The sequence below is a fragment of the Felis catus genome, chromosome C1, assembly GCF_018350175.1.
Source record: "Felis catus isolate Fca126 chromosome C1, F.catus_Fca126_mat1.0, whole genome shotgun sequence".
In the NCBI taxonomy this organism is placed as follows: Eukaryota; Metazoa; Chordata; class Mammalia; order Carnivora; family Felidae; genus Felis; species Felis catus.
The window spans coordinates 1181611-1206850 of NC_058375.1; the positions used below are offsets into that span (position 1 = coordinate 1181611).

At 60.2% G+C, this 25240-nt stretch overlaps 3 protein-coding genes across 12 annotated transcripts in view; 1 reads left to right on the forward strand and 2 right to left on the reverse strand.

Moving 5' to 3' along the window:
• Positions 1 to 3693, reverse strand: part of MORN1 (MORN repeat containing 1) — a 52068-nt gene extending 48375 nt beyond the window's left edge. For 3 of the 7 annotated variants that reach the window (XM_019836022.3, XM_045034949.1, XM_023257971.2), the window contains exons 1-3: positions 3507 to 3691; positions 2808 to 2879; positions 350 to 448 (exon numbers count right to left, since the gene is read on the reverse strand). In XM_019836022.3, coding sequence (XP_019691581.3) covers positions 350 to 448; positions 2808 to 2879; positions 3507 to 3579 — 244 coding nt within the window. In that variant the 5' untranslated portion in view covers positions 3580 to 3691. Of the gene's footprint in view, positions 1 to 349; positions 449 to 2807; positions 2880 to 3506 lie in introns of all 7 variants that reach the window. The other 4 variants (XM_023257969.2, XM_006934229.5, XM_006934228.5 and 1 more) reach the window with 3 other exon arrangements.
• A 146-nt stretch (positions 3694 to 3839) lies between these two features.
• Positions 3840 to 14732, forward strand: RER1 (retention in endoplasmic reticulum sorting receptor 1). Of its 4 annotated transcripts, none has more exons than XM_023257973.2 (7): positions 3840 to 3996; positions 6833 to 6920; positions 8131 to 8235; positions 10179 to 10278; positions 11901 to 11979; positions 13005 to 13140; positions 13773 to 14732. In XM_023257973.2, the coding sequence occupies exons 2-7, from the start codon at positions 6840 to 6842 to the stop codon at positions 13860 to 13862; spliced, it is 591 nt and encodes a 196-aa protein (XP_023113741.1). In that variant the 5' UTR covers positions 3840 to 3996; positions 6833 to 6839; the 3' UTR covers positions 13863 to 14732. The 4 variants fall into 4 exon arrangements, with proteins under 4 accessions (XP_023113741.1, XP_023113742.1, XP_044890886.1 ...); XM_045034950.1 differs by lacking the exon at positions 3840 to 3996 and adding an exon at positions 4235 to 4620; XM_023257974.2 differs by lacking the exon at positions 8131 to 8235.
• PEX10 (peroxisomal biogenesis factor 10) lies at positions 14691 to 21259 on the reverse strand. Its single transcript, XM_011284415.3, has 6 exons — positions 21090 to 21259; positions 20342 to 20422; positions 19438 to 19844; positions 17990 to 18165; positions 17713 to 17848; positions 14691 to 16448 (listed from the first exon to the last, which is right to left on the reverse strand). The coding sequence occupies exons 1-6, from the start codon at positions 21199 to 21201 to the stop codon at positions 16380 to 16382; spliced, it is 981 nt and encodes a 326-aa protein (XP_011282717.2). The 5' UTR covers positions 21202 to 21259; the 3' UTR covers positions 14691 to 16379.
• Between the last annotated feature and the right edge of the window lie 3981 nt (positions 21260 to 25240).

Sequence of the window (25240 nt, forward strand, 5' to 3'; positions counted from 1 at the left end):
TAGGGGTGTCGGTTCCCTCCCCTCCTGGCCTGTGGGAGCAGACCTGTCCTAGGACGACCCTCTGTGGCATCCGTGAGCCCAAGGGAAAGGCCTCTCTGGGTCAGTCTGTGGCGTGAACCTTCCCTCCCAGAGAAGCGGCCACCAGGCTTGCCTGCGAGGGTCTGGGCTCCTGGAGCCGTGGCTGCCCCTGCCCCAGGGGACGCTCTGCTGACTCAGGACACCTAACGCAAACCAGGAGCCCACATTTCACAGTCGGAGGGGCCTTCTGCAGCCGGAAGCCAGGTACAACTTAGAGCAGATGGCTTATGAGGGAGGAGTTAGCATGCCCGCACCTGTCCCCACCGCTAACCTGATGAGGCCCAGATCCGGCAGCCTTCCCCTGTGATCTCCCCGTCCGTGAACTCGCCTTCGTAATAGCCCCCATCTTTAAACAGCAGCTTCCCCCGACCTGGGGAAAGATCGGAATGTGAAGTCAGACCGAAGTCGGAGTGACTGCTGGCACACGTGTGTGGCCGGGCTTGTTTCTCAGAGGGAAGAGCGAGGCCTCGAGGCTCTCAGGTCTCTGTCTTTGGCTCCGTCTCTGGTCCCACACCTGCTCTCTGCAAACTCACCCACATACACGCTTCTCAACAGAAATGTTTCTGAAACATTACGAACACCCGCTATCTCAGCCAGGATGACTGCAGAGCCATCAAAGTGCAGAGGAGATCCCACTCCGGCCTCTTCAGTGGGGACGCTATGGTCACCTGGCCTCCATCAGCACTGGGGACGAAGGGGAGTCTGTGACACAGGGCAGCACTCAAGAAAACATTTAAAAAAGGGGAACTTAGCTCAGTCAGAGAAGCGTGTAACTTTTTTAAAAAATTTTTTAACGTTTTATTTAATTTATTTATTTATAGCAGAAAAAAAATCTGATGTTTTATGAGATATGTATTAGTGTTCTTCCATAACAAATTATTACAAACGGAGTGCTAAGACAACAGAAACTTATTGTCTCACAGTTCTGTAGGCACAGGCCAGAATTACAAAATCAAGGTGTAGATAGGGTTGGCTCCTTCTATAGCCTCTGAGGGAAAATCCATTCCATACTTCTCCCCTAGCATTTTGCCAGCAATCCTTGACCTTTCTTGGCTTACTGATGCACCCCTCCAGTTTATATTTCTGTCTTATATTGCCTTGTCCTCTGTGTGATCTCCCCTTTTCTTCTCTTATGAGGAAACTCATCTTTGGATTTAGGATTCAACTTAGTCCAGGATGATCTCATCTTGAAATTATTCACAATCATACCTGTAATGGTTTTTTCTTTTTTTTTTCTTCAATATATGAAATTTATTGTCAAATTGGTTTCCATACAACACCCAGTGCTCATCCCAAAAGGTGCCCTCCTCAATACCCATCACCCACCCACCCCTCCCTCCCACCCCCCATCAACCCTCAGTTTGTTCTCAGTTTTTAAGAGGCTCTTATGCTTTGGCTCTCTCCCACTCTAACCTTTTTTTTTTTTTTTTTCCTTCCCCTTCCCCATGGGTTTCTGTTAAGTTTCTCAGGATCCACATAAGAGTGAAAACATATGGTATCTGTCTTTCTCTGTATGGCTTATTTCACTTAGCATAACACTCTCCAGTTCCATCCACGTTGCTACAAAAGGCCATATTTCTTTCTTTCTCATTGCCACACAGTACTCCATTGTGTATATAAACCACAATTTCTTTACCCATTCATCAGTTGATGGACATTTAGGCTCTTTCCAGAATTTGGCTATTGTTGAGAGTGCTGCTATAAACATTGGGGTACAAGTGCCCCTATGCATCAGTAGTCCTGTATCCCTTGGACGTTTTATTTTTTGAGAGACCGAGAGAGACAGCGCACGAGCAGGGGAGGAGCAGAGAGAGGGAGACACAGAATCCCAAGCAGGCTCCAGGCTCTGAGCTGTCAGCACAGAGCCCGACGCGGGGCTCAAACCCATGAATGGGAGATCATAACCTGAACCGAAGTCAGATGCTCAACAGACTGAGCCACCCAGGTGCCCTGTGTGTAACTCTTGATCTCAGGGTTGTGAGTTTGAGCCCCACATTGGGGTAGAAGTTACTTAAATAATTAAAAAAAAAAAACTTAAAAAAAAAAATAAAAGGGGGAACCATGAGGTCTTAGACACAAGCCTCCCTGCCCGGCCTCGAGGAAGAGAAGCAAAGATTTCAGACAAAAGCAAAAAATGTCTTGTGTGACAATGACACAAGTCAAAAAGTTAAAAATATAGAAAACGCTAACAGCCAGTAGACACAAAAAGAACCCATATAAAAAAATTCCAAAAGACCAGTTCTCCAGGAGAAAAACGGGCAGAGGCTATGAGAAGGCAGAATCCCCAGACAGACATGCCCGTGAACATAAATGCTTAAATGCGGGAAAGTCTGGGCCCACCTCTGGAGAGGACTCCCCCGCCTCTTACTCGGCACTTTCTCTTCTCTAGTGCTGAAGTGTTTTTGTTTGTTTTCAAAACTAGGTAATTTTCTTGATCATCAAAAGTAAACCATGAAGGCAATTTTCACTTTGGCCAAGACAGATGAAAACCCTGGGGAGGATTTTACACTTGTGGCTTCCCCTGCCCAGGGTGCCCCAGAGCCTGCCAGCAGGCGTTGGCGGAGGGGTCTCTCAGGGGCCTGCAGGGACTTTCCTCGACTCTCATGACAGGGAGCGTGGGGCCCAGCGCTGCTGCTGCTCCTGCAGCCACCTGCCTGCCCAGGCACCCCAGGAAATGGGCTGTCGGTGCAAGGTGGCAAGCGTGGGAGTGGGCCACGGATATTTCTTACCATGTTTCTTTCCTCCTTTCCATTCTCCTTCATATCGAAAGAAAGAATTCGGGTACACGTAGACACCATAACCTGATTGTTGGAAAGAAAATGGACGTGTGAGCACGTGGTGACACAGGTGACCCCGCTGACAATCAACAGACACTAGAGAGGGGTGGTCTCTGGGCCCTGAGGGGAGTGTGCAGGATGCGTGCACAGGGTCCTTGAGAGGCTGCGGCCTGGGGAGGGTCTGGGAGACAGCTGCTGGGGGAAGGTGAGGTACAGGGTTGAGGGGAAGGGGCCAGCCCCGCCATTCCTCTGCACGAACGCACCAGGGTCCTCTGGTCCCCTCGGGACAAAGCCCACATTTACACCTGAGGGGTCCTGCCAGCAGCTGCAACCTTCCAGTTCCCCACCAGCCCCGTTTCCACCGCGCAACCTGGACTCCTGCACCTGCCGTAAAGAGGCCCAGGCTCCACCTGAACTACCTGAAGATGGCTCTTCTCATCTACGAGCAGCTCCCGCCAGCCTCGGAACCGCGCGTCCAGGGCCAGGCCCGGACCCTCCCGGCTCCGCTGCGGGCCCGGGACCCCTCCCACTCGCGGGGGGTGCCCCCCTCCCAGGCTCGGGACACCGGGGCTTCCCCGGGGTTGTCGGCTGGGACCTTGGCGTCTCCCTCCCGCCGCGCACGGAGGCCCGGTCCCGGCCTACAGCCATTACCGTCCCGCGGCGGCCTCGGTGGGTCCCGGCGAGGCAGGCTGGAGCTCGGGCTCCCGTGGCCGGCGGCTGCCATCTTGCCGCTTGGGGTTTCCTTAGCAACCAGCAAAGCTCTCTTCCATTGGCTCGTGGGCCAGCCTCTGGGCGATAGCAATCTCTGGACTGGAGTTGTGCAGGCCCGGAGCACCCCCCCCCCCCCCCAGGACGCAAATACGCATGCGCAGCACAGCGCGTTTCCGCCGCTGACGTCCCTTCCGCCGAGGGGACCGCCCGCCAACGGCCTTGGCGCCCGCGCCGGAAGCGGAAATGGTTGGAGGCTCTCGGCTCCGCCCCGGCGGCCATCTTGGAGGCTCCGGAGGCGGTGCCGCACAGGACAGAGCGGAAGTGCTCGGCTGTCCCTTCCCGGACCGTGCGAAGCGCCGGCGCGGCCGCCTGCCCGCGTCCTCCTTCCCGCGGCCCTCGGAGACCGCGCTCGACCGCAGGGAGCGGCGAGGTGCCGACGGGCGGTGGGAGTCCGGGCGGGCTGGGCCAGGCACGGGGCGGGGGCCGTGCGGGCGCGGCGGCGTGCTAGGCCGGGCGGGGGCTGGGGCCCGGCTCCGGGGGCGCGCAGTGACCGCCTCCCGCCCCCGCCCGCGGGCGCGGCCTGGGCGGGGTAGGCTGCCCACCCCCGGCTCGAGCGGGGACGTCCGCCCTTCCTCCTCGGGTCCTCGCTCGACACTGGGGCTTGTCTCTAGGGGGTGGGTAGGAAAGCGTCGGAATGAAGAGTTAGGTTGCCCAAGGTGATATCTGGAAATATTGCAAATTACGGCCGCAAAAGTCGAAGTTCTCCAAGCCGACTTTGCACCCGGCGGTGCTCCCGCGCCGGGGATCGCGCAGCCCACAGCCGCCCTCGCCGGTGAACGTTCTTCGGGGCGCTCCCTCGAGTCCCGAGAGGAGAGCGGCCTGTGAGCCCTGGAAGTTTTCCCGAGGCTCGCTCCTCTCAGCGGGGTTGGGCTGTCAGTTCGTGGGCCTGCGGGATCGAATCCCCCGTGGGTGAACAGAGCCCTCGGCGGTTGAGACCCAGATCCTGCTGAGCGCGGGAGGTGACCCCGGCCAGGTGCACTGTGGTCAGGGCCAGGTGCGGACGTCCAAGATGGGCACGCCCAGGGGCGGGAGGAGCGCTGGCCGGGGAATGCGGTTTTGCTGAGAATGAGTAGGTGACGTCTGGAAGGGCATTTCAGCGGAGGGAACGGCCCCAGAGGTTGCAGGTGAAACTCTCACGTCTCAGACCTAGGAGGAATAAGGGAGGAGGGTGAAGTGTGTCGTCCCCCCCTCCCCCGTGCCTGGCAGGATGCAGTCCTGTAAGGGCCATGCTTGCTGTTTGAGGAGTGCGGGCTCTGGGGCAGGGAAGGGCCCCAGAACTGGGCACAGAGACAGTTGTGTGCAGTTTCAGGCAGGACCCTCTTTGGAAGGGTTTTGTTAAAGTGCCTTTTGCTTTGTTTTCCTTCTGACTGAGCACAAAACAGTTCGATCCAACAGGTAATTTACTAAGTGCTACAGAACTGGCCCTTTTAGGTGACAGGGCCCAGCAGCGGTCCAGACAAGGTTCCCCCTGAAGAAGCTTGCATTCTAATAAGAAAAGGAGAAGTGAGGAAAATCAGAAAATGGTTGTCATGCAGAATAAAAACCAGGTGATATGAGTGACTAGAGACTGTTGACCGGAGGGCCTCTCTGAAGAGGTGGCCTTCAGCCTGAGCAGGGGAAGAGGCTCACAGACAGAGGAGCTGGGTTAGGGTGGCCCTATCCCAGAGACAGGGCTGGCACGTCTGAGGGAGGCTCCCTCTGCCAGGCCCTGGGGGCCCACGCAGCTGACTGGTTACTCCCGGCGAGAAGCCTTGGAGACGGGCCAAGGTGCTGTCGCCCCCTTTCACACATCGGAATGAGGTGTCGCTCAGGTCCTACCGCCAGAAGGTGACAGAACTGCTAAGAGTTCACTTCCTTAATGTTACTGTGGCGGTGACTTTCATCGAGACACACGGAGTCACGTGACGCTGTCTGTGTTGCTGGCCAGACGGTCAGAAGTTCGCTAACGTGTGTTGGAAGGGGTTCTGCACATCCCTCTTGCAGGCAGGAGCGCGTCCTCTCTAACGCGGCTCTTCTGCCTCAGTTCAGGTGGACGTTTTGATGGTGGACACTTTGGTCGTAGAAACGTGGAAGAAGGGAGCACTCACGAGGATCCACAGGACAGGAATGTTACTGATGTAGCTTTCTGCTGGCCTGGCTTTGGCCTACGCCGGGAGGCCAGCCGTGGGGGATTCTCTCTCAGAACGTACAAACGCACCCCCTGAAGAGGCGGGCCTGGGGCTACCTTTCTGCTGGGTTCAGTTGTGCGACTGCACTTTCTGTGTCTCCCGTGAGGGCACAGGGCATTTCTTCCGTGACACTTTTGGCCCTCTACCCGTCCTTACATCCGCTCCAGGACCTAGTGTTATGGAATTACAGTTAGCTTTAACGCAGACTCGTTTGGGAGGGTGCCGCCCACAGGTTCGGGGGGCAGCGCCGAGCCCTGGCCTGGTGTCTTCATCAGCACCTGGGACCTCTGGTTCGGGCAACGGCGTGCTCAGATGGAGAAGCCGAGGTCGGGCAGAGCTGCTCTTGACCTTGGGTCAGTGGCTTAAATTATTTGAGACTCGATCCTCCTCAGTGAGATAGGAGCGATAAAGCTGCTTCGGGTGGCTATCTGGGTTCTCATCGGTTAATTCCTCACGGAACCCATGACGGCACGGCACGTGGAAATAGGCAGGAGTGGGTAGGATCCCTTCTTCTTACTGATGAGGAGCTGGGGTGCAGGCCGTGGGCTCCCTCCCTGGGAATTGTGTGGCATTTCCCTGTTCACGGAGTGGAGGCCCAGGCCGTGCACAGCCGGCTGCCGGTGCCCTGGGGAGCAGCCTGGGTGGAGAGCAGGGCACGCCTGGAGAAGAGGGGATGCCGAGGGGAACCCTGGGAATGGAACAGGGGAGGGAGGCGTGGGTGCAGCGGCCCCAGGGAAGCTGTGTCCACAGGACTTGACGGTTGGCGAGGGCTGCTCCCGGGGGCCAGCGGGAGGAGTGCGGTCCAGGTGACATGAGCGGGAACAAAAGTCCCCGGTGCTGCTCTGCATGTCACGTGCCGGGCTGGCTCTCCGCCAGGGCCTCTTGGTTGCGTCTGTCCCGTGGACAGCTCGTGGTAAAGACACCCAGAAGAAAGGAACAGTCAAGACAAAATGTGCTTGGTAGTATCGATGGAAGTGGGGTAAAGTGATGAAATCCTCGAGTGCTTTTTTAATTTGAAGTCTTTTGTGTGTTTCTCAGGTACAGGATGTCTGAAGGTGACAGCGTGGGAGATTCTGTCCATGGGAAACCTTCTGTGGTGTACAGATTCTTCACAAGACTTGGGCAGGTTGGTTTCTCTGTAGTTGGAGCGGGCAGTTGAATGGGCCGGATGGGATTCCTGCCGACTGGGAGCGTGCTGGCCGCTGGCGCGCCCAGGAAGAGGGCAGCGGACCTGTCCCCAGCCTCCCTTCGCGCCTTCCCCGTGCTGCCAGCGTGCTCGTGTCTTCTGTGCTTCCGTGAAGGGCCACGCAGAGGTTTAGGCCTGGGGGCCACATATGCTCTCTGCCACTCACCTGTTTTCTTTGCTTTTCCCCGACAGCTTTTACAAATACGAAAACGCTTCTTAGCTCCTGGGTGGCGTGGCTGTGCCCTTACCGTCCTGTCTCCTGGCCGCCCACCTCCCCGTCCACTTGGCCCGGGGGGCTCTCAGGCCCCCTCACCCAGCTCTGTACTTGATTTTCAGGCTGTGGCTGTGGGCTGAGGCCTGCTGCGGTCAGCGGTGCCTGGAGAGAGACACACACACACACACACACACACACACACACACACACACACTGGGTTCAGAGGTCTGATTCGGTGAACAATCGCATGTACTGATGTTTTGACTCAGAATGAAAAGCATATCTGTTTTTAAAATTAAAAAGCATTTGGGAAACTTCATAATTACTGAAGCTGGGTGGCGGGTCCTTTTACTTTTATGAATGATTGACATTTTTCATAGAAAATTAAAAGCTTACAGGTTAAAGTTAATTTGAGAGTGAAAATTAGACAGTGCACATACATCTGCTAATTACACGTGTTTGCACACATGCATGCATGGGTAGAACCAAGGAATCCTTCCGGAAACTTCACCGCTCGGTGCCCACTGTATGTGAGCTCCACCCCGCCAGGGGTCAGGCTGTGGCTGACTGGGCTGAGGCAAGGTCCGCCCGGGGCTGCTGGGCAGGGCTGAGGCCAGCTCGGGGCAGGGGGAGGTGGGGGCTTTGGGGCCCGTGTAAGGCATACACGCTCCCAGTGTCCTTGGGGTGAGGTTAGGTGTCCTCAAAACGACTGCTCAGGCTGATGCCGTAGGACCGTCTGCTAAGAGAGAGTGTTCTGTCGTGTTTTCGCTTCAGGGGTGGGCCTGTTTCGGGAGTGATTGCAGGTCGGGGTTAATCGTCGTCACTGCTTTGTGCCGGTAACTTAAAAGCTGGCAGCCGACGCTTACAGGAAGCGTTGCTGCCTTGCGGCAGGCATCGCGGGGTCTGTGCGGTGCATGTGAACTCTTGTCTTTCTAGATCTATCAGTCCTGGCTAGACAAGTCCACGCCTTACACGGCCGTGCGATGGGTGGTGACGCTGGGCCTGAGCTTCGTGTACATGATTCGAGTCTACCTGCTGCAGGTGGGTGTGGCCGGCTGCACGCTGCCCAGACGTGGTCTCGGGGTGGGGTGTCGGTTTTCCTTCTGTCTCTGGAGGAGGAGGTTTCGTGGCGAAGGACGTGGTCTCTAATAAGTCGTTTTTCAGGTAAGGACTAAATGTAAGAAAAATTGCAGTGACTGTGTTTTAAAATTGGATCGTCTGCGGTTCACCCTAAGTTTGTCGTACCCTGTGGCTAGAGTTCCCAGGACAATCTTGACATCCTCCTGGGGCCTGTGAAACTCCACCGGTCCTGGTCTGCACAGTGGACCCTCTGACCCTGCCTTGGGACTCCTGGCACAAGAGACCCCGGGGTGACAGAAGAACCTTCTGGATCAGCCACCTCATGCCCTGAGCATCCTGAGGGCTTAGCTGTTTCTCTCAAGTTCCCTTTCAGGAGGCCGAGGAGAGAGAGTGGGTTGTTGAGTCTGAGACCTAGTGACCGGAAGTGGGTTTGAAGGACCTTTCTTCAGCTCGGGTGACGTCCCCAGACGTCCCCTTTGCCGTGTATGTGTTCTCCAGTGCCCACCTGTTCCTGGGTGCGAATTCTCTGTAGGCCTCGGGTATGGGGTATCTGATGTCCCGTTACATCTGGAGGAAGGAAGGTTGAAGGCCTCGTCCACAGTCTTTTCTCCTCTGTGGCTGGAAAGGCGTTTTCTCCTTTAAAGCAAATGCCTCTGTTCCGGATGTTTCCAGGACGTAGGAGGACATGGGCCCACCGGTCCACACGCTTGTGTCCTGGGCTCTACGACGTGTCCACTGCTGTGGGAAATTCTCACTAGAACTGAGTGTAGCCTCTTTGTTCCCGGGTACTGTTGCCCGTGCATGTTTCCTGTATGCGAGCCTGACGCCGGCTCCGCGTGGGGCCGTGGGCGCCGTGGGGGCCGTTCTGTGGTTCCCCGTAGCAGGCCTGCACAGCTGCTCTGAGGCTGATGTCAGATTTACTGCGGTTGTTTCTAGGTTTGCCGTTTGAATGGGAACTTGGTTCACTCTGTAACGGACAGAACGACCCGGAGACCTTGATTTCGGGGTGCTGGCGGGATGGGGGCGCACCTCACGCAGGCTCACCGTACTGTCTTCTAAACCCGAGTTCGCACCTGCTGTGGCGTCGCTCTCAGGAAGGCACGCCGGCAGGAGACCGTCGGCTTTCCACGTCTAGTCAGTGGTTTCCGGACTTGAAAAATAGGAAGGCGGAGGAGTTTTTGCTTGTGTGCAAGTCGTTTAGGCTTTTAGAGTCGGTAGCACCATGGGTCTTGGTGCCGTTGGGTAAACCTGGCACCGGTTCGTGTGCTTCCATTTGTTTGCACGTCCCGAGGAGGGTTTGGCTCCACAACATTCCCTGAACCTCATTCTCGACTTCCGGATTTTCCGGTTCTGGATTTTTCCGGGTGAAGGTTGTTAACACCCGTGACCAGTGTGTGGTGATGGTGGCGTGAGGGGCCTACCAGGAGGGCCGATGGCCGGCACGTCCTGAGCGACAGCTCAGATCCTGGACTCTCGTTCAGGTGGCCGTCGGGGCGTGCACGCCGGCGCCATTCGGTGCCCGGTCCGTACCTACCGGGGGCTGTGGCACAGCTCAGGCGTGCGGCTTCGCGAAAATCCTCCTTTTCGTCTGTGCTCCTGATGGGGAGCTGCTGGCTTCGGGTGTCACGTGCATCCAGCTCAACCCTTGGAGAAGTTCTCCGTTTGGGCCGTGGCTTGTCCACGGTCACGCTCACAAAGTCATTTGAGGTCAACTGCCATGGTGGGCGTCCACTGTGCCTCTTTGTCGCCTGTTGCCACAAAAGCTGCCCCTCTTCCTGTACGTCAGTTGTGAATACTCCGAAGTTCGGTTCACCCGAGGTCAGGAGTTCACGGCATGGTAGGCCGCGATGGGGTCCGGGGGCGGTGTTGGGGCATGCCATTGACCGTGCCTCCTTCTCTTGCAGGGCTGGTACATCGTGACCTACGCCTTGGGGATCTACCACCTCAACCTTTTCATAGCTTTTCTTTCTCCGAAAGTGGATCCTTCCTTGATGGAAGACTCAGGTAGAGTAGAGATTGTCCGCTTGGCTGTTTGTTCGGGAGGGTTGTGATTTTGTGTACTTCACAGTCGCCTCATTTGAAATCTGAACTTCTGAGACCGTTCTCTTGGTGTTTAAAATGTACGTAGAACCTTGGTGATGACAAATTTGTGTGTAGAATGAGTCCTTAAACCTCTGTAAATGCGTGGGGCAGGTCCTCGTGTCCCTCTGATCTATAGACCAGGGAAGGGAGGCACGCAGGGTTGTGGGACTCGTCCGAGGCCCTGTGGTGGAGCGCGTGGGGCAGGGCTGGCACTCTTGCCTGACGGCCAGCCCGTGTGAGCCCTGTCTACACTCGATGAGTCGGCCCCCTTCCTGGGAAACCAGAAGTCTTCACGGGCAGCTTGCTGTGACCGCCAGAGGCCACCGGGGTCTTGACTGCTGATGGCCCGTCGAGGGCAGCGCTCTCTGATTATCCAGGATGATGGGTTGAAAAGTTCTCGTCTCACGCTGCTCCTGGCCATCCCCGGGCCAGGTTGGGGAGCCGAGCCCACACCTGACTGGCCGGCCGGCGGGGGGGGGGGCACACAGGCAGATTGGGGGGTCGGTCACTCTGCCAGCACATCCGTCACCACTGTTGTAAAAACTCAGATGCAGCTGCCCGCTCACGTGACCCTCCTTGTGACGCTTCCTGAGCGCTAGACATTTTTTCCAGAATGTTCACTCCGTGACCAGAAGCCTGTGGTTTTTTCCTATGGGCTGTTTAATGAAAGCGGTAAAGGAAACAGCGCTTCGTTTGCTGTCATTTGGGGGAATTAGGTGATTGAGAGATCTCCTCTGTAGGCCCCAGTTTCCTCGTGTGTGGCTGGGCAGGGAGGGTGGAGCGGCCTGACTGCTTGGGCTCCGCGTGGAGGGCGGCCATCCTGAGCGGGACTCTTGAGCGGACCCAGCTTCATGCGTCTCCTGTGTGAGCTCGGCTGGTGCGTGCCTGACCACTGGCGTGCGCCACGGCATTTATGTGACTATTTAAGATGTGCAGGAGTTTGTCCTAAGAAGAAATTCTAGGGGCACCCCGGTGGCTCGGTCGGTTGAGCATTCAAGTCTCGATATCAGCTCAGGTCATGATCCTAGGGTCGTGGGATCAAGCCCTTCGTCAGGCTCTGTGCTGAGCACGGACCCTACTTAAGATTCTCTGTATCTGTATCTCTCCCTCCCCCCTCGTCCCTCCCTCCCTCCCTCCCACCCACCCCTCTCCTGCTTTTTTTTTTTTTTTTTGGGGGGGGGAGAGAGTACGTGTGCACGCGTGCCTGAGTGGGGGAGGGGCAGAAAGAGAGAATCTCAAGCAGGCTGCACGCTCAGCGCAGAGCCCAACGTGGGGCTCGATCCCATGATTCTGGGATCATCCTGGGATCATGACCTGAGCCGAAAGAGAGTCGGACGCTCTGCCGACTGAACCAGCCAGGGGCCCCACGGTGAGTTGATTTCTCAATCGGTGAAGATTCTGTGTTGTGTTTGGTTAAGCAACATAAATCTGTGCCTCACCCGGTGGGGCTGCTCATTCAGAAGCTGTGGGGACAAACTCATAAACGCAGGTGGAGACAGACGGAGGAGACCCATGCTCCATTTCGCTGACATTCTGCCTTTCAGATGACGGCCCCTCGTTACCAACCAAACAGAATGAGGAGTTCCGGCCCTTTATTCGAAGGCTTCCGGAGTTTAAGTTTTGGTGAGTGATTCCTTAGGGTAGTTGAGAAAGGCTTGTCCTCAGTGTGACGAGACCGAGAACAGAGGTTCTGGTTCCAGTGGGCTGGCAGCGGCTTCTCAGAGACGAGAGTTTCATTATGTGCTTTGGGCATTGAATCCTAGTGAGTGCTGTGCTTGGCGGGGCACGGGGCAGGTCACAGAAGCCTCTTTGGGACAGCCCGGTGCCGGGGGGCCTCTCCCGGTTGCCAGGTAACACCAGTACTCTTGAACCGAGCGCAAGAGAAGCTGCTTCGGGGTAGAGGGTCCCGGGTACGTTGCAGACGTGGAGCTCAGGAGGGAGGGGTGCCACCCCATACACGGCAGCAGGGCTGGGCCCCTCCAGGGCAGGTGCGGCCTTGGGGACGTCTGCTGTCCCCGGGAGTGCTGTGCTCGGGACCGGGCTGGGATGGGACCTCCCGGAGGCGGCGATGTCTGTGTGCTATTGCACGAGGAGGAGCGTGACACGTGGACAGGTGACTCCCACGGCATTAGGAACAAAAACCCGAAGGGAACAAGCTGCCACACCTTTACTTTGCGTCCCTGATGTGTGTGGGGGACGGGGCGGGCCCTCTGCAGGCGTCCACCCGCTGGATGGGGGCGCGGGGCGTGGGCACTGCCTGGGGAGGGAGCAGATCGTGGGTGGGATGGCCCTGCAGCCCCCCCGGGGAAGTCTGCCTTTGTCCTGCCGCTGAGGGAGAGCCAGGGAGGGGTTTCAGTAGGGCCCTGAGTCGGTGGGCCGGGCCCTGAGCTGGAGGGAGCCGCCGGGATCCCCTCAGCGACGCGCGGCCCCGGGTGGGGCTCATTCCACACGGCAGACACGAGGCCCCCGAGTTGTCCTCGAGCTTTTGGCACGAGCGCGAGCGGTAGTGTTTCACACCCTTTGTGATTTCGGAAGAAAACGGGACTCTCAAGGGACCGAGGAAGCGCGGTGCATGCCAGGCCACTGCTGCCCCAAGTGGGGATGCTGCCGTGGCCCCAGGTGGCACTGACCTCCTCCCCTGCTTTAAGGCACGCGGCGACCAAGGGCATCCTCGTGGCCATGGCCTGTACCTTCTTTGAGGCTTTCAATGTCCCGGTGTTCTGGCCCATCCTGGTGATGTACTTCATCATGCTTTTCTGTATCACCATGAAGAGGCAAATTAAGGTGAGCACGCGGGCGCTGCGGCGCTGGGAAGTGCCGAGCGGAGAGCCCGCTTGGATCTTCTCTGTACTCGGAGCGTCATGAAGCTTCGCGCAGGTTTGCAACAGGGACGGGGCACAGCCCTTTCTCATCAAGGTGGCCAACTCAGATCTGTCCCACGGTCCAGCCGTTAAGCAGACGGCTGGCTCTTTGGGGGCCAGGTGGGAAAGGCCCTCAGTTCTGCTGTGCCGTCCTCACCGGCCCATCGTCCTGGGGGCTCAGAGCCCAGGGCCCACCACAGTAGCCGTGTGTCATGCTGATGTTACCCTCAAACAGATCCCAGGGCGGCTTGTCCGCCACCCCCCTGGGTATCAGCAGGGTCCAGGCACCTCCCATCCCGGGGCCCCGGCCCAGCCCTAGCCCTTCCTGCATGTAAGGGGTTTTAAAACCTTTCCCCCCACTCTTGGGATTTCCAAGGAGCTCAGCCGACTCCGCGGGCCCTGGAGGGTTTTGCTGGGTCGCTGGTGGGGAGGGGACCAGAAGCTTATTGGGATCCTGGTTTCGTTGCCCCGTGCGTAGAGAAGAGCAGGATTCAGATTTGGAGAAAACACTCATCACGAACGAAGCCATTGTAAAACGCATCTGTTTGTCCCCAGCACATGATAAAGTACCGGTACATCCCGTTCACGCACGGCAAGAGGACGTACAAGGGGAAGGAAGACGCGGGCAAGACGTTTGCCAGCTAGGCACTCAGCTGGACCCATCAGAGTCTGAGGACGGTTCTGCGCCATTGTAACAATGCCTTCTTCCTTCACATAAAGTAGTTGATTTCGAGGGAGTCGAATTTTCTTTTTAAAAAGGAGCTTCAATTATTTGTAACTGAAACATCAGGTTTTTGAAGAAACTGACATTTAAACCAAATTGCATTGATTTATTTTTCAGTGACGTTCAAGTGTTCAAATGGATGGAATTCTAGTAAACCGCAGGCTGGGAGGACTGTCGGGTGGGGTGAGGGGTGGGGCGGGTGGTCTCAGTTGTCGTGTGGTCCTGGAACGGACCTGCACGGAAGGAGCCAGGTCTCGCCCCAGCTGCCCCCCGCACCCCTGGACGCCACGGCCACGTCGCCCAGCTGGATGATGAGGCTAACCTGATTCCTGCGCTTTGGAAGAACATTCGAAAGGTGATTTTCAAGTAACTCTGGGGTTCGAATGCCAGTTTCCCAATTTCATCTCACGAGAGATGTTTCAAGTTGGTCTCTATCATAATGACTCAAAACTCTGTTCTTAACTACCATGATTGCTTTTGAGGGCCTGGAATTATAAATATATATATTATATTTTAATTGTTTGGAATTATTTTGACACATTTCTTTGATACCTGAAGAGTTGTTTGTTTTTGATTAATTTAAAGTTGATCTCATGCAGCGGCCCCTTTATAGAAACAACTGGTAAGAGCAGACCAGTTTGTGGGTTTTAACACATGGCTTCTCACTTTCTACAGGAAAACAGAACTCTGACCCGCATGTCAACTTTTTTGATGTGATAAAAACAAATACTCGTAAACATTTTACTAAGTGACTTTTTAATTCCAACTTTATTAAAGACAGTGTCCCCTTTCTTGTGGAGTCTTTATCTGGAACACTGCAGCTCACCAGTGTTGAGCAAACCCGGCCGGGAGGCGCACGGCCTCCGCAGGGGTGAGTGGGGAGGCCCCGGGGGTGGGGGTGGGTGTTGAGGTGCAGACACGGGGGCTTCCTCCTGCCCTTTGGGGGGGGGGGGACAGGCGCGCAGCTCTGACTGACCAGTGTCCCATCCGTCTTAGGGGTTTAGGCACTGAATGTTTATCGTCTGGCTTTTCTTTTGCCGATTTGCGCAGATCGGAAATTGAGCTCCTCTTGGTTTGAAGGGCCCGATTCAGACCTTTTGTGTAGGTCATTCGGTATTTTAATCTTGGTATTTAAATGATGTTCTCAATCCATACTTCTGAGGCGACACTGTAGCTCTGGAGATGCTCAAACTCCAGACACTTTCATTCTTCATCCCGTTTTCCTAGCAAATGCTCAGGCCGCAGATGTGACGGGAAATTGTTTGCGCTCGGTCAGAGCGTAGGTGACGGGCCTCAAACCGTGGAGCCTCTCTCGGGCTTCTCTCCGTCCGGAGGTCGGCTTCTGTCTGGCAGGGTCATGGGGCCTGTCTCAGGCGGTGAGCTCTGTCAGCCGAGGGGCCGTGTATTCCCGAACAACCGTGTCCAGTCCATCAGATTCCGGAACTCTCTGCCTAGGCCTCTCTCACAGGCCCACGACGCGACAGGGAACGCGACATCCTGACCACAGGTTCTTACCCTTTACGAATCTGATTTTCAGGTCACCCTTAACAGCCTGAACTTTCCTACGCTTCTGTGGAGCTGGTCTCCTAAAGAAGCTTGTGGCAAAGTCCCGTCTCTGGCAGAAACTAAATACTTTTAAAGACCTAAAAGTAACCAAAAGGCTAGACAGCGGTGACCTGGTGTGCGCAGCCGGCCTGCCCAGGCCTCAGGGAGACGGAGCTCTGAGAGCGGCTGTGGGTTAGGTGTTAAAAAAAGCAGAGAACCCCTCGGGCAGGCTGGCTGTGCACCCGGAACTCCGGGCAGACCTCAGCCGAGATGCAGACTTCGTTTTCTAAGATGGGAAGCAAACGCGTGTGTGTTAAAAGGCACGTGCTGACCTTCTCAGGTGGAGGTACAGCCCCTCGGAGTCTCTCTACTCCCGTGAACGGTGTGCCTGAGCCACCGGCAGCCTGCCTCTGGTGACCAGGGCAAGGATTTGGGTCTCCGGGGCTGGCGGCTCGGTGACTGTTGAGCCGCGTTCTCTGCTCTTGGCCACACTTGCCCCTTCGGGCCAAACCCTGACCACGTGCCTCCTACAGAGCCGCTGTCGGCACGTGAACGGTCTGGGGAAGGGAGGGAGACCAGAAGCGACCCGGCTGTGCCGCGGCGGGCGTGTGGTGCGGCCGGCCCCCCAGGGGGCTCCGCTGCTTGCCGCTGGCGCCGGGGGCTCGGGGGTCCACGGAACGGGGAGCCCCGGCCTCCTTCCAGCCCGAAGGCCCCGGACCGGCCGTTTCGCCGGCAGGTCCGGCCTCTGCTGCCGGAGCTGCTGGCAGCGTTGCTTATGTGACGTGAAGCGAAACTCGAGAATTTTGTGATTTCTGTGCAAGTTGACCTTGGGAACGGATCAGGATTCTCCCGACGTGAAGAAAGACTCGTGGGCTCCCCCGCCCTTGGTCAGGTTAGCGATAGTGCCGCAGGTAGACGAGCTTCTGGGGAGGGAACTTCTCCCTGCAGAGAGGGCACTCCGTCTACAGGGGGAAGGAGAAGGGTCACACGGGCGTGGCCGGCGCAGCCCCGCCACAGGCCCCCAGGGTCCCTACGAGACCGCCACAGGCCCTCCCACAGCAGCCTCTTGCGGTGACCCGTGGGCTGTGCACGTCTCTGTTAACTTCAAATTAAGACGATTAAAAAACCCCCCTTTTCTCAGTAGTCACAAACCTGAAGGGAAGGCCTTAACCCTGGGGTAGCGGAGCTGGGGACACTGACCAGGCCAAGGAGACGGTCAGCCTGTCCACACGGTGACCGGGCCTGGCTGCCACAGAGGGCTGTGTCGAAAGGGCAGCAGTATCCGCGGTTCCGGGAGTGAACGAGCGTGTCCTGTCCAGCTCGGTCCTCGTGGCCCCACCCCCAAGGACAGGTCGGGTTCCCTCCTCCCTGGGAAGGTCAGCTGACCTCCCACTAGGTGTTGCTGCCCGGGGCGGCCCTTACAGAGGCAGCACCTGTGTCCCTGGGGAATCCCTCGAATGGAAGCAGGGGCCCCAGAGTGGAGGCTATGGCACAACCCAGTGGGACCCACACAGTGCGGACACTTCACGGGTGCTGGTTCTGAGTCTGCTCCACCCGGGCTCTGAGGCCACGGCCACCGTGAGCCCCACGCACAGGCTCTATGAACAGTGCCCCTTGGCCAGTGTGTGGAGGCAGGTGTCCTCAGGTAAGAAAAAGGACGAGGCGTTTAAACTGCACGTCATACCCCTTGTGTATCTGCCTCACCTGCGTCTCCCCCCCCCCCCCCCCCCCCGAGGCCGTGGGGGCCCACGAACCCGAGCCCTCCCTGGAGTCCGCGTGGAGGGAAGAGGGTGTAGCATTCCCTGCTCTGGTCACCTGGCCAGGTAGACCCACCACCCTGCGGTCTCGGAGACTGGCGCAGGCAGCTGTGTGTGCTGGGAGCGCCCACGTGGGTGGTCGCGGCGGACGTGTACCCGGCCGGGGAGGGCCCGGTGTGTGCAGGCAAGCAGGGGCTTCCAAGGGGCCCCATCGGGGAGGCCTCTAGGGACCGGACCTCGCGGCCCGGCTGCTGCCCCAGCAACGCCTCCAGCTGCACAACCACAGCCCTGACTCTAGGCACGCCCCGTGTCCGGCTCATCTGGGAGCTTTAAAAAGACACGTGCCCGTCCACCCCCCATGAGAGAAGGTTTCTGGGACAGGCTTCCTCCCGGATTCCTGGGCGGGCCCAGGCACCTGCTCGTGGAGCCTGCTTCCAGAATCACAGCTAGGGACCCAAGGCACACCCACCTTGGTGTCGCACCACTGGGTGATGCACTCCCAGCAGAACAGGTGGCCGCAGGGCGTGGCTGTTGAGTGTCGGCGCTCCTCCAGGCACAGAGTACACAGGGAGTTTCTGGAAATGGCTTTCTCTTCCACGTGGCTCCTGGGGGTGTGGCAGGGAGAGACCATAATTTAACCTCCAGGGTCCTTGCAGTGCTTGCCCTGAGCCACGGCAGTGCCCAGCATGGGGACGCTCAGGCCACGGCCCTGCCCCAGGGACTCACGCGAGCCGAGACCCACGCACCTGCGATGAGACAGGCCGCGATGTAGCTTCCACTCCCGCCGCGCGCGCTGCCTCTGCCGAAAGCCGTAGAGCTGCAGGCCCACGGACAAGGCCAGGTGCAGCAGGGAGATGAACCCCAGCAGCCTGTAGCTTTCACGAGCCCTCGTGTCCTCTGCAGGTGGGGAGCGCACGCGAAGCTGTCAAGGGCCAGAAGGGACAGTCACGTGATCGGTTGGCACAGAGCACCAAGCAGCATGGGGGCCAGGACGCCCCCTGGCAGTAGAGTGCTCCACCGGATGAGGCCAAACCCCACCCTCCTGGCACAATGTGGCGGGGCGGGGGGAGGGGGGGACTCTCGGCTGAGTCAGGAGGGCAGGGGTGCCTTGCAGGGGCTGAGTACCGGGCGGGAGACGCTGCTGGACAGCTCAGCGCCTCACTCCCAGCGGGACCGAGTGCTGAGCAGGGGAGGCGGCTGCAGGGCTCCCAAGTCTGCAGTTACTCTAGCTGCAGGTGAGAATTTGGGGGGTGAAGGGATACATCCGCGGACCCACACTGCAGAGAGACAAGGCATTGGCAGAGAAGCCTGAGAACACCCGTGGGGCAGGGAAGCAGCACCCGGGCAGGTACCGCTAACCAGCTCGTGTGTCACATACACGGAGAAGCTCCCACTTTCAGCGAGACACCTGCCCCCCGGTGACGCTGCAGCTAGTGATGGGGGCAACTTGCAGCCACATCCCTGAAGAGAAAGTCGGCTGCCCTCCACTTCTGGTCCCCCTCCCCTCAGCTGGGAGTCCCCAAGCTGGGCTCCCTGCATCCAGGCAGAGAAGACTCGGCAGCAGTCCCCCAGGGCCCCAGGAGAGCAAAAGGCCTCGGTCCGGGTTGAGCCCGTGTCTCCGGGCCCTTCGCCACGGCAGCTCAGCACACACCGTAGGTAACGCCGAGGGCGGCGAGCCGTCAGCCCTTGTGAGTGGGCACGGAGGGCTGAGACTGGAGAGGAGAGAGGCAGGCACCCGGGAGAGTGCTGCCGAGCGAGGCGAGGAAGCGGGCAGTCGGGGCCCTGAGGCGAGACGCGCCCGGTGAATCCTGAAGCGAACGCATCAGGTAAGAAACAGGATGCGAGGTGGAGCTGAACGGAAGGCTTGGATCAGGGAAGATCCCGGAGGCAACAGGTGTCCCTACACGTGCGCCTCCACCGGGGCAGCCGGGAAGGGGCTGGCGCGGACCCAGGAGCCTGGAGCCTCGGGCGGGCTCTCAGAGTAAACAGCGGAGCGGCTCCCAAACGCCACCTTCGGAGGAGAGGTGTGCCCTACCCTCAGGGTTCCTGGAGACCGTACTCCCAGGATCTTTTGGCAAACGTGACGTGACAAGAGCCTCGCTTTTCGGTAGAGGGCCCTGTGGCTGTTCCCCAACAGAAGCCGAGACACAATCGGTCCAGCATGGGGCGAGCACGGACGGCACCTGCTACTTACGTAAGTGACTCCCGTGAGCCTCTTGGCCAGGTGGTAGAAGGCACCGTGGATATAGAACCAGGCAACATGGAGCCGCTGGAGGCAGGCGAGGCCCTGCCTGAGCACCAACACGGCCCGCAGGAGCACCCTCTTCTGCTGCTCGGTCAGCGCGGCCACGTGCCGCTGCACCCAGAGCCTCGCTCCCGGCCGGCCGCGCCTGTCGGCTGCCGGGCTGCCCTGCGAGGGCCTGGCGCCGGCGGCGTCCGCCTGCAGCTCGTGCTCCAGGTGCGTCGAGGCCCGGTCCAGCAGGTAGGGCAGGACGGTGTGCAGCGCGACCAGCACGCCACGGCGCAACGTCGAGGGCACTCGGCTCTGGGACGGGTCCACCTGGATGATGCCAACATACTCCTCCCCGAGGGTCTGGTAGCCTGCCGGGGTTGGGGGAGGGGGGTGACGCACGTGAGAAGACTGAGGCCGGGCCCTGCCGTCCCTTTCTCTCTCTCTGTACCGGATCTTGCTATCAGGTCCCTACCTTTCCTCTGAAGGTGCCGCACTGGGGCCCTGCTGCCCTTGCTCTGTGACAGGGCTCAGCGCTGGGACCCCTGTCCGGCCACGGAACTCAGTCACAAACAGTCCCAACGGTCCCTGGGGCAAAGTCCAGGACAAAAGTCCCCAGAGACAAAGGATGAGCGCACGGCACAGATGTGACCTCAGAACTCTGAGAGGCTCCAGCTGGGGCTTGGGGCCTGGCGTCTCCTGCAGGGGAGGGGTCAGGGTCCCCTCCTTCCCTGAGACTGCATCTGGGCCAGCGACACTAGGAAGCACCTCCAGGCGCTTCTCACTCTGCTGGCAGCTCCCCCACCCCTGTCCCTGGGCTTGGTGTGTTGTGGGCCCCTTGGTCTCAAGGTCCCCCCCGGGCTGTTACCTGCAAGCGTGGTGAGGCCGAAGTAGGCTACGTCCGACAGCAGCTCGATCTCTCTCCTGCACCGCAGCCACCTCTTCGCACCTGGGAGAAGCGGCGGGGGCGAGGTGGCAAAGTTCAGGAGCAACGCTTCCCGCTCCTCCTGCCGCCAAGGCCCAGCCACCCCTCCCCAGGGCTGAGTCTGTCCTAAGCCACACCCCTTCTTGTCCTGGTCTCCCCGCTGTGTACCCGGCCTCAGGTCTCCTGCCTCGTCTGGGCCGCTGAGTCTCCTGAGAACCTCCCCACCTGCGGCCACCCGGCCCTCTAGGACCCACCTGGGTAACTGTTCTCGAGCCCAGAAGGGCCAGAAGGACAGGCAGTGTAGCATGGTGACTAAGAACCCAAGCCGAGCCTGCCGTCCGGCATCAAATCCCAGCCCCTCGCGTTGCTGGTTGTGACCTCAGATAAGCTACCAGAGGTCTGTGGAGCCCCAGTTTCCCTCTGCAAAAAGGAATACACCGACAGAGTCCCGCCTGGGAACGACGTTTTGAGAACTAAACGGGTGGTGTTTGTGAAGCACCGAGAACGTTGTTCCACACAAGACGTGCCAAAGTAAACGTGCCCCCCGTTTCTTCCGCTCGCCCCTCTCCCTGCCCAGAACCCCCAGCCGTGAGTCCGCAACCCGAGCCTGGCGTCCGAGCGTCCCCACTACCTTCGCCCCCAGCCCTGGACTCCCGCTGCCCGGAAGCGCGCACCAGTGCCCGGGCCTCACCCGCCAAGCTGTGCAGGGCGCCGCCCGCCGCGCTCCGCAGCCCGCCGCGATAGTAGTCGTCCTTTTGCGCCGCGCGAACCACCTCCGGAGGGCCGGCGGCCGCAGGCACCATGATCGCTGCGCGCCGGGTGCTGGTGACCCCCGTGGCCACGCCCACGCGGGCGGCGCCCGATGACGCAAACGTGTGGCGCAGGCCTTTTGCGTCTAACGCAGGCGGAGGGACGCGGGCGGTGCGGGGGGCGGGGCTGACTGCTGCCCAGGCGGGGCGGAGCCGCACGAGCGGCGTCTTGCGGGTCCGGGCACGACGCTCGGTCGGGGTCTATGTGGCGGCGGGCCGGGCCCCGGCTCGAGCATTGTGGGGGCGATGCGGGGGCGGGGCCGTGGGGGGCGGGGCCGATGCGGAGGTGGGGCCGTGAGGGGCGGGGGCGATGCGGAGGCGGGGCCGTGAGGGGCTGTGAGGAGCGGGGGCTTTGCAGAGGCGGGAAGGGGCCGGAGGCGGGGCCGTGAAGGGCGGGCTCGGGGCCGTGAGGGGTGGTGAGCAAGGCGGGGTGGGCGGGGCCGTGAGGGTTGGGGGCGATGCGGGGGCGGGGCCGTGAGGGGCGGGGGGCGATGCTGAGGCGGGCCGTGAGGGGCTAGGGGCAATGGGCTGTGGGGCTGTGAGGGGCGGGGCGTTGTAGAGGCGGGAAGGGGCCGGAGGCGGGGCCGTGAAGGGCGGGCTTGGGGCCGTGAGGGCTGGAGAGCAATGCGGGGTGGGCGGGGACGTGGGGGGGCGGGGGCGGTGCGGGGGCGGGGCCGTGGAGGGTGAGGACGACGTAGAGGCGGGCAGGGGCCAGGGGCAGGGCTGTGGAGGGTTGTGGGCGATGCGGGAGCAGGACTGTGGAGGGTGGGGCGATGCGGGGGCAGGGCTGTGGAGGGTGGGGGCGCTGTAGAAGCGGGCAGGCTCCAGGGGTGGGGGCAATGTGGGGGCGGGGCCGTGGAGGGTGAGGACGACGTAGAGGCGGGAAGGAGCCAGGGGCGGGGCCGTGAGGGGTAGGGGGCTGGGGAGGCGGGTAGGGGCCTGGGGAGGCGTGCAGGGGCGGGGCCGTGGAGGGTGGGGGCGGGGCTGCGGTGGGTGAACGCCGGCCCCAGCTCCCCGAGGTCCCGGAAGGAATGGGCGTTGGGGTGTGGGAAGGGAGTGGGCGGGGCGGGAGGGACGGACGGAGGTGGATGCGGGGCGTGGTTTGGGGACCGGGTGCGAGTGCTGGCGTTTTCGGCTCCGGAAGCTAACGTGGCGGCTTTACGTGAGCCTTGCTCCGGGATCCACGGTGAGCGTGACGAGACAGGCACCGCTCCACATCCGCAAGTGCCGACCCTTGACCCCTGTCAGCCTCTCTGCTCACAGGGGAGGGGCCCAGGGAGGCCACACGCCGGAGGGGACGGCGCTGGGAGAGCCACAGCTGGACCGAGCTGCGGGAGGGGAGAGGGACGAGGGAGGAAGGATGGAGTGTGCCTGGAGGCTTGGGGCTCTGTGCCCCACCCGCTGCCCGGCAGAGGAGGGCAGGGGGTGCCGCAGACGGACACGGCTGGCGCCTGCGGCTTGTCCTGTTGGCACTAAGGAGAGTGCCTGGCTACGGGGCTGGGGAGCCACTGAGCCTACGGTGACCTTGCCCGGGAGGGCGTGGGGCGTGACGGCCGCGGCCTTGCCCTCGCCTCTGCTCCCATCTCCAGGACCACCGTCCACCGAGGTGCAGCCGGGTAGTGGCTGGGCTGTGGCTCTGAGCCAGTCTCCGCGCTAACCGGAGGTCCCACCAGCTGTGGGCAGTCCCTTCCTAGTGAAGCCCCCTGGAGGCGAGCCCCTGCCCACGTCCCTGTGCCTCGCAGCCAGAGGCTGCCCGAAGCTTCAGTTGGCACCCCCGCCCCGCCTTCACAAGTTTCTGACCAGCTACGTCTGACAGTCTGAAATGCTCAGCTCCTTGCTGGCCCCCAAGACGCCCTGACCTGTGGGTTTGCACAGACGGCCCTGGTGTTCACCGCAGCCAGTTGGTGGAGGTTCGGGTCCCTCACTGCCCCGTCGTGCCCCCCAGCGGGTCCTGCTCAGGACTGCACCTCCCAGCATCTCTCCTGCTCAGCCTCACGAAACCATATGAGCAGAAACCAGAAACCATGTGACCCGGCGTGTGTTGTTCTGGGCAGGTGGGGCCTGGGTCCCCCGGTTCAGATCTTCGTTTCCCCCCTGGCGCCGCCCCGCACCCTCGCTGAGAGGACTTCGGGTTGGGGGTCAGACTGAGGAACGGCCGGCAGGTGGCGCCGTCGGCCCATCCGCTCTACGGGGTCAGAGGGTAGAATTTTAGGGATTAGGGAGTTTCACCCCAAAGAGTGAAGCTCGATCAGGATCCAAAGATGTGGCAGAGTGACTGTGATCTCTCCCCGGGCAGGAAGGTGAAGAAGAACAGAGTGGACTTCAGGGAAGTGGCCGCCTGGGCCGGGCTTGAGGTGGCCGAGTCCGGCCCCGGTGGTGGGGGGCGGGGGGGGGGGTGCTGTCCACCAGCTGGGCCTGCAGTTAAGGGGTGACTCCGTTTTTAGGCTACTGGGTGCTATTTGCTGTGTCCAGTGGCAGCCGAGCCGTGGGCCCTGCTGACCAGGAGCCGTGCTGGGCTGGTCTCTGACTCAACCTGCTGCGACTTCGGCGGGTCCTTGCTAGCTTGCAGAGAGCTTTCGCACACTTTCCACCTTAACTCCACAGACCTCCGTTTTTTGCTCTGTGAAATGGGAGCACTGATAGAATGAGCTGGTATTTATTAAGAGCCCACTGTGCCAGCACATGAGTCCCCTGGATCACAGGCTGCCCTTTGAGCAGGAGTGTGATTCCCGGCACTCAGGATCCTCTGTCCCTCCTCCGGGGTGCTTGCCCTGGACCCTCTCCTGTGTCCCTCCTCCAGGGTGTTTGTTCTAGTTCTTCTCTGAGCCCTGCTGCACACCTCACCCCAGGTCCCCCGCCTCATCTCCCGCTTCCACCCAGCACCACCCGCAGCCTAGCGGGCAAGCTGGTGGTCAACTCGTCTGTGTCCCTGTGCTTCATCTGGGAGGCTGGCTTCACCTGGCGGAGCCTTCCTGCTGGGGTGGCTGCTGTCCCCTCCAGCCCGGCATGCACAGGTGCTCAAGAAAACAGTGCCGGGAGGAGGGGAGGAAGGAAGACCAAGATGGGCTGGCCTGTTGCCCTAATTCTAAGATGCTCCCACTGTGTGACTCCCTGTCCCGAATTCCCAGGCCTCAGGGTCTTCCTGTTAGATACCGGGTGGGGTGTGCCCTTGTCCTGGGACTGGGAGGGGGACTGTTCCCCGGGGCAGGATGCCCACCCTGGGGACGGGAGGTTGAGGGACACAGGACGCTGGAGAAAGCTGCGTGCGTGTCCAGACAGCCACATGCCTGGGTGCTGGGCCTGGGCCCCTGACTGGGCAGGTGCCCTGGGGGTGGAGGGCAGAGGTGGGCATTGCTTCCTTTTGTGGGGAGCAGCTCTCCGACAAACCTGGAGAACAGGTTTCTCCACCCCCGTGGCCGCCCCGGAGGCCTGGAGGCCCAGAAATGCCCCTCACTGCACCGACTGGCACTCGCGTGCGGTGGCACACACACAGAGTGGGCGTGGGGTGGGGGCAGCCTGGGGAGGGGAGGGAGGCCCTGGGTGCAGATGGGCAGCACCTCCAGGACCGGGCAGGGGACCCCCGCCAGCCCCTCGAGCAGAGACCTCGTTCAGCCAAGCAGTGGTCCCACAGCAGGAGGCTCGGTAGCTGGGGTCAGGACAAGGGGCCAGAGTGCAGAGCCCAGGTTGGGGGCCTGGGCTTGCCTGCGAGGTCGTGTCAGTGGTTCCAGGGCATAGGCGAGTGGCTGGGGCCAGTGCGTCCCTGTGCTTGTCAGGGATGGGACTGTCTTGGCAGAGTTGCGTATCCGACGAAGCAGAGTCCGCGTGGGATTCTGGGGCTCTGGCCCATGGTCAGGGTTTCAAGGGAGCCAGGACAGGAGTCTGCACTTGGGGGGCTGAGGAAGGCAGGGGTAGAGCTAAGAAATCAAAGCTCAGAGAGATTGTGCCTTGTTCAAAGCAGGCACCGGGTGATCCTAGGTCTGTCTGGCCCCACATCTGTACCCCAGTGGTTCTGCCTGTTGCTGGGTGGGGGTGG

What these genes read in the sequence shown, in the direction of transcription:
- RER1 (XM_023257973.2), top strand. Translation starts at nt 6,840, where the DNA reads ATGTCTGAAGGTGACAGCGTGGGAGATTCTGTCCATGGGAAACCTTCT. An exon ending in CTTCCGGAGTTTAAGTTTTG is followed by an intron (nt 11,980 to 13,004) that starts GTGAGTGATTCC and finishes CCCTGCTTTAAG; the next exon opens with GCACGCGGCGACCAAGGGCA. An exon ending in CCATGAAGAGGCAAATTAAG is followed by an intron (nt 13,141 to 13,772) that starts GTGAGCACGCGG and finishes GTTTGTCCCCAG; the next exon opens with CACATGATAAAGTACCGGTA.
- PEX10 (XM_011284415.3), bottom strand. Translation starts at nt 21,201, where the DNA reads ATGGTGCCTGCGGCCGCCGGCCCTCCGGAGGTGGTTCGCGCGGCGCAA. An exon ending in CGGCCTCACCACGCTTGCAG is followed by an intron (nt 19,845 to 20,341) that starts GTAACAGCCCGG and finishes CAACCCCGGCAG; the next exon opens with GCTACCAGACCCTCGGGGAG. An exon ending in GGCTCACGGGAGTCACTTAC is followed by an intron (nt 18,166 to 19,437) that starts GTAAGTAGCAGG and finishes GGCCCTTGACAG; the next exon opens with CTTCGCGTGCGCTCCCCACC.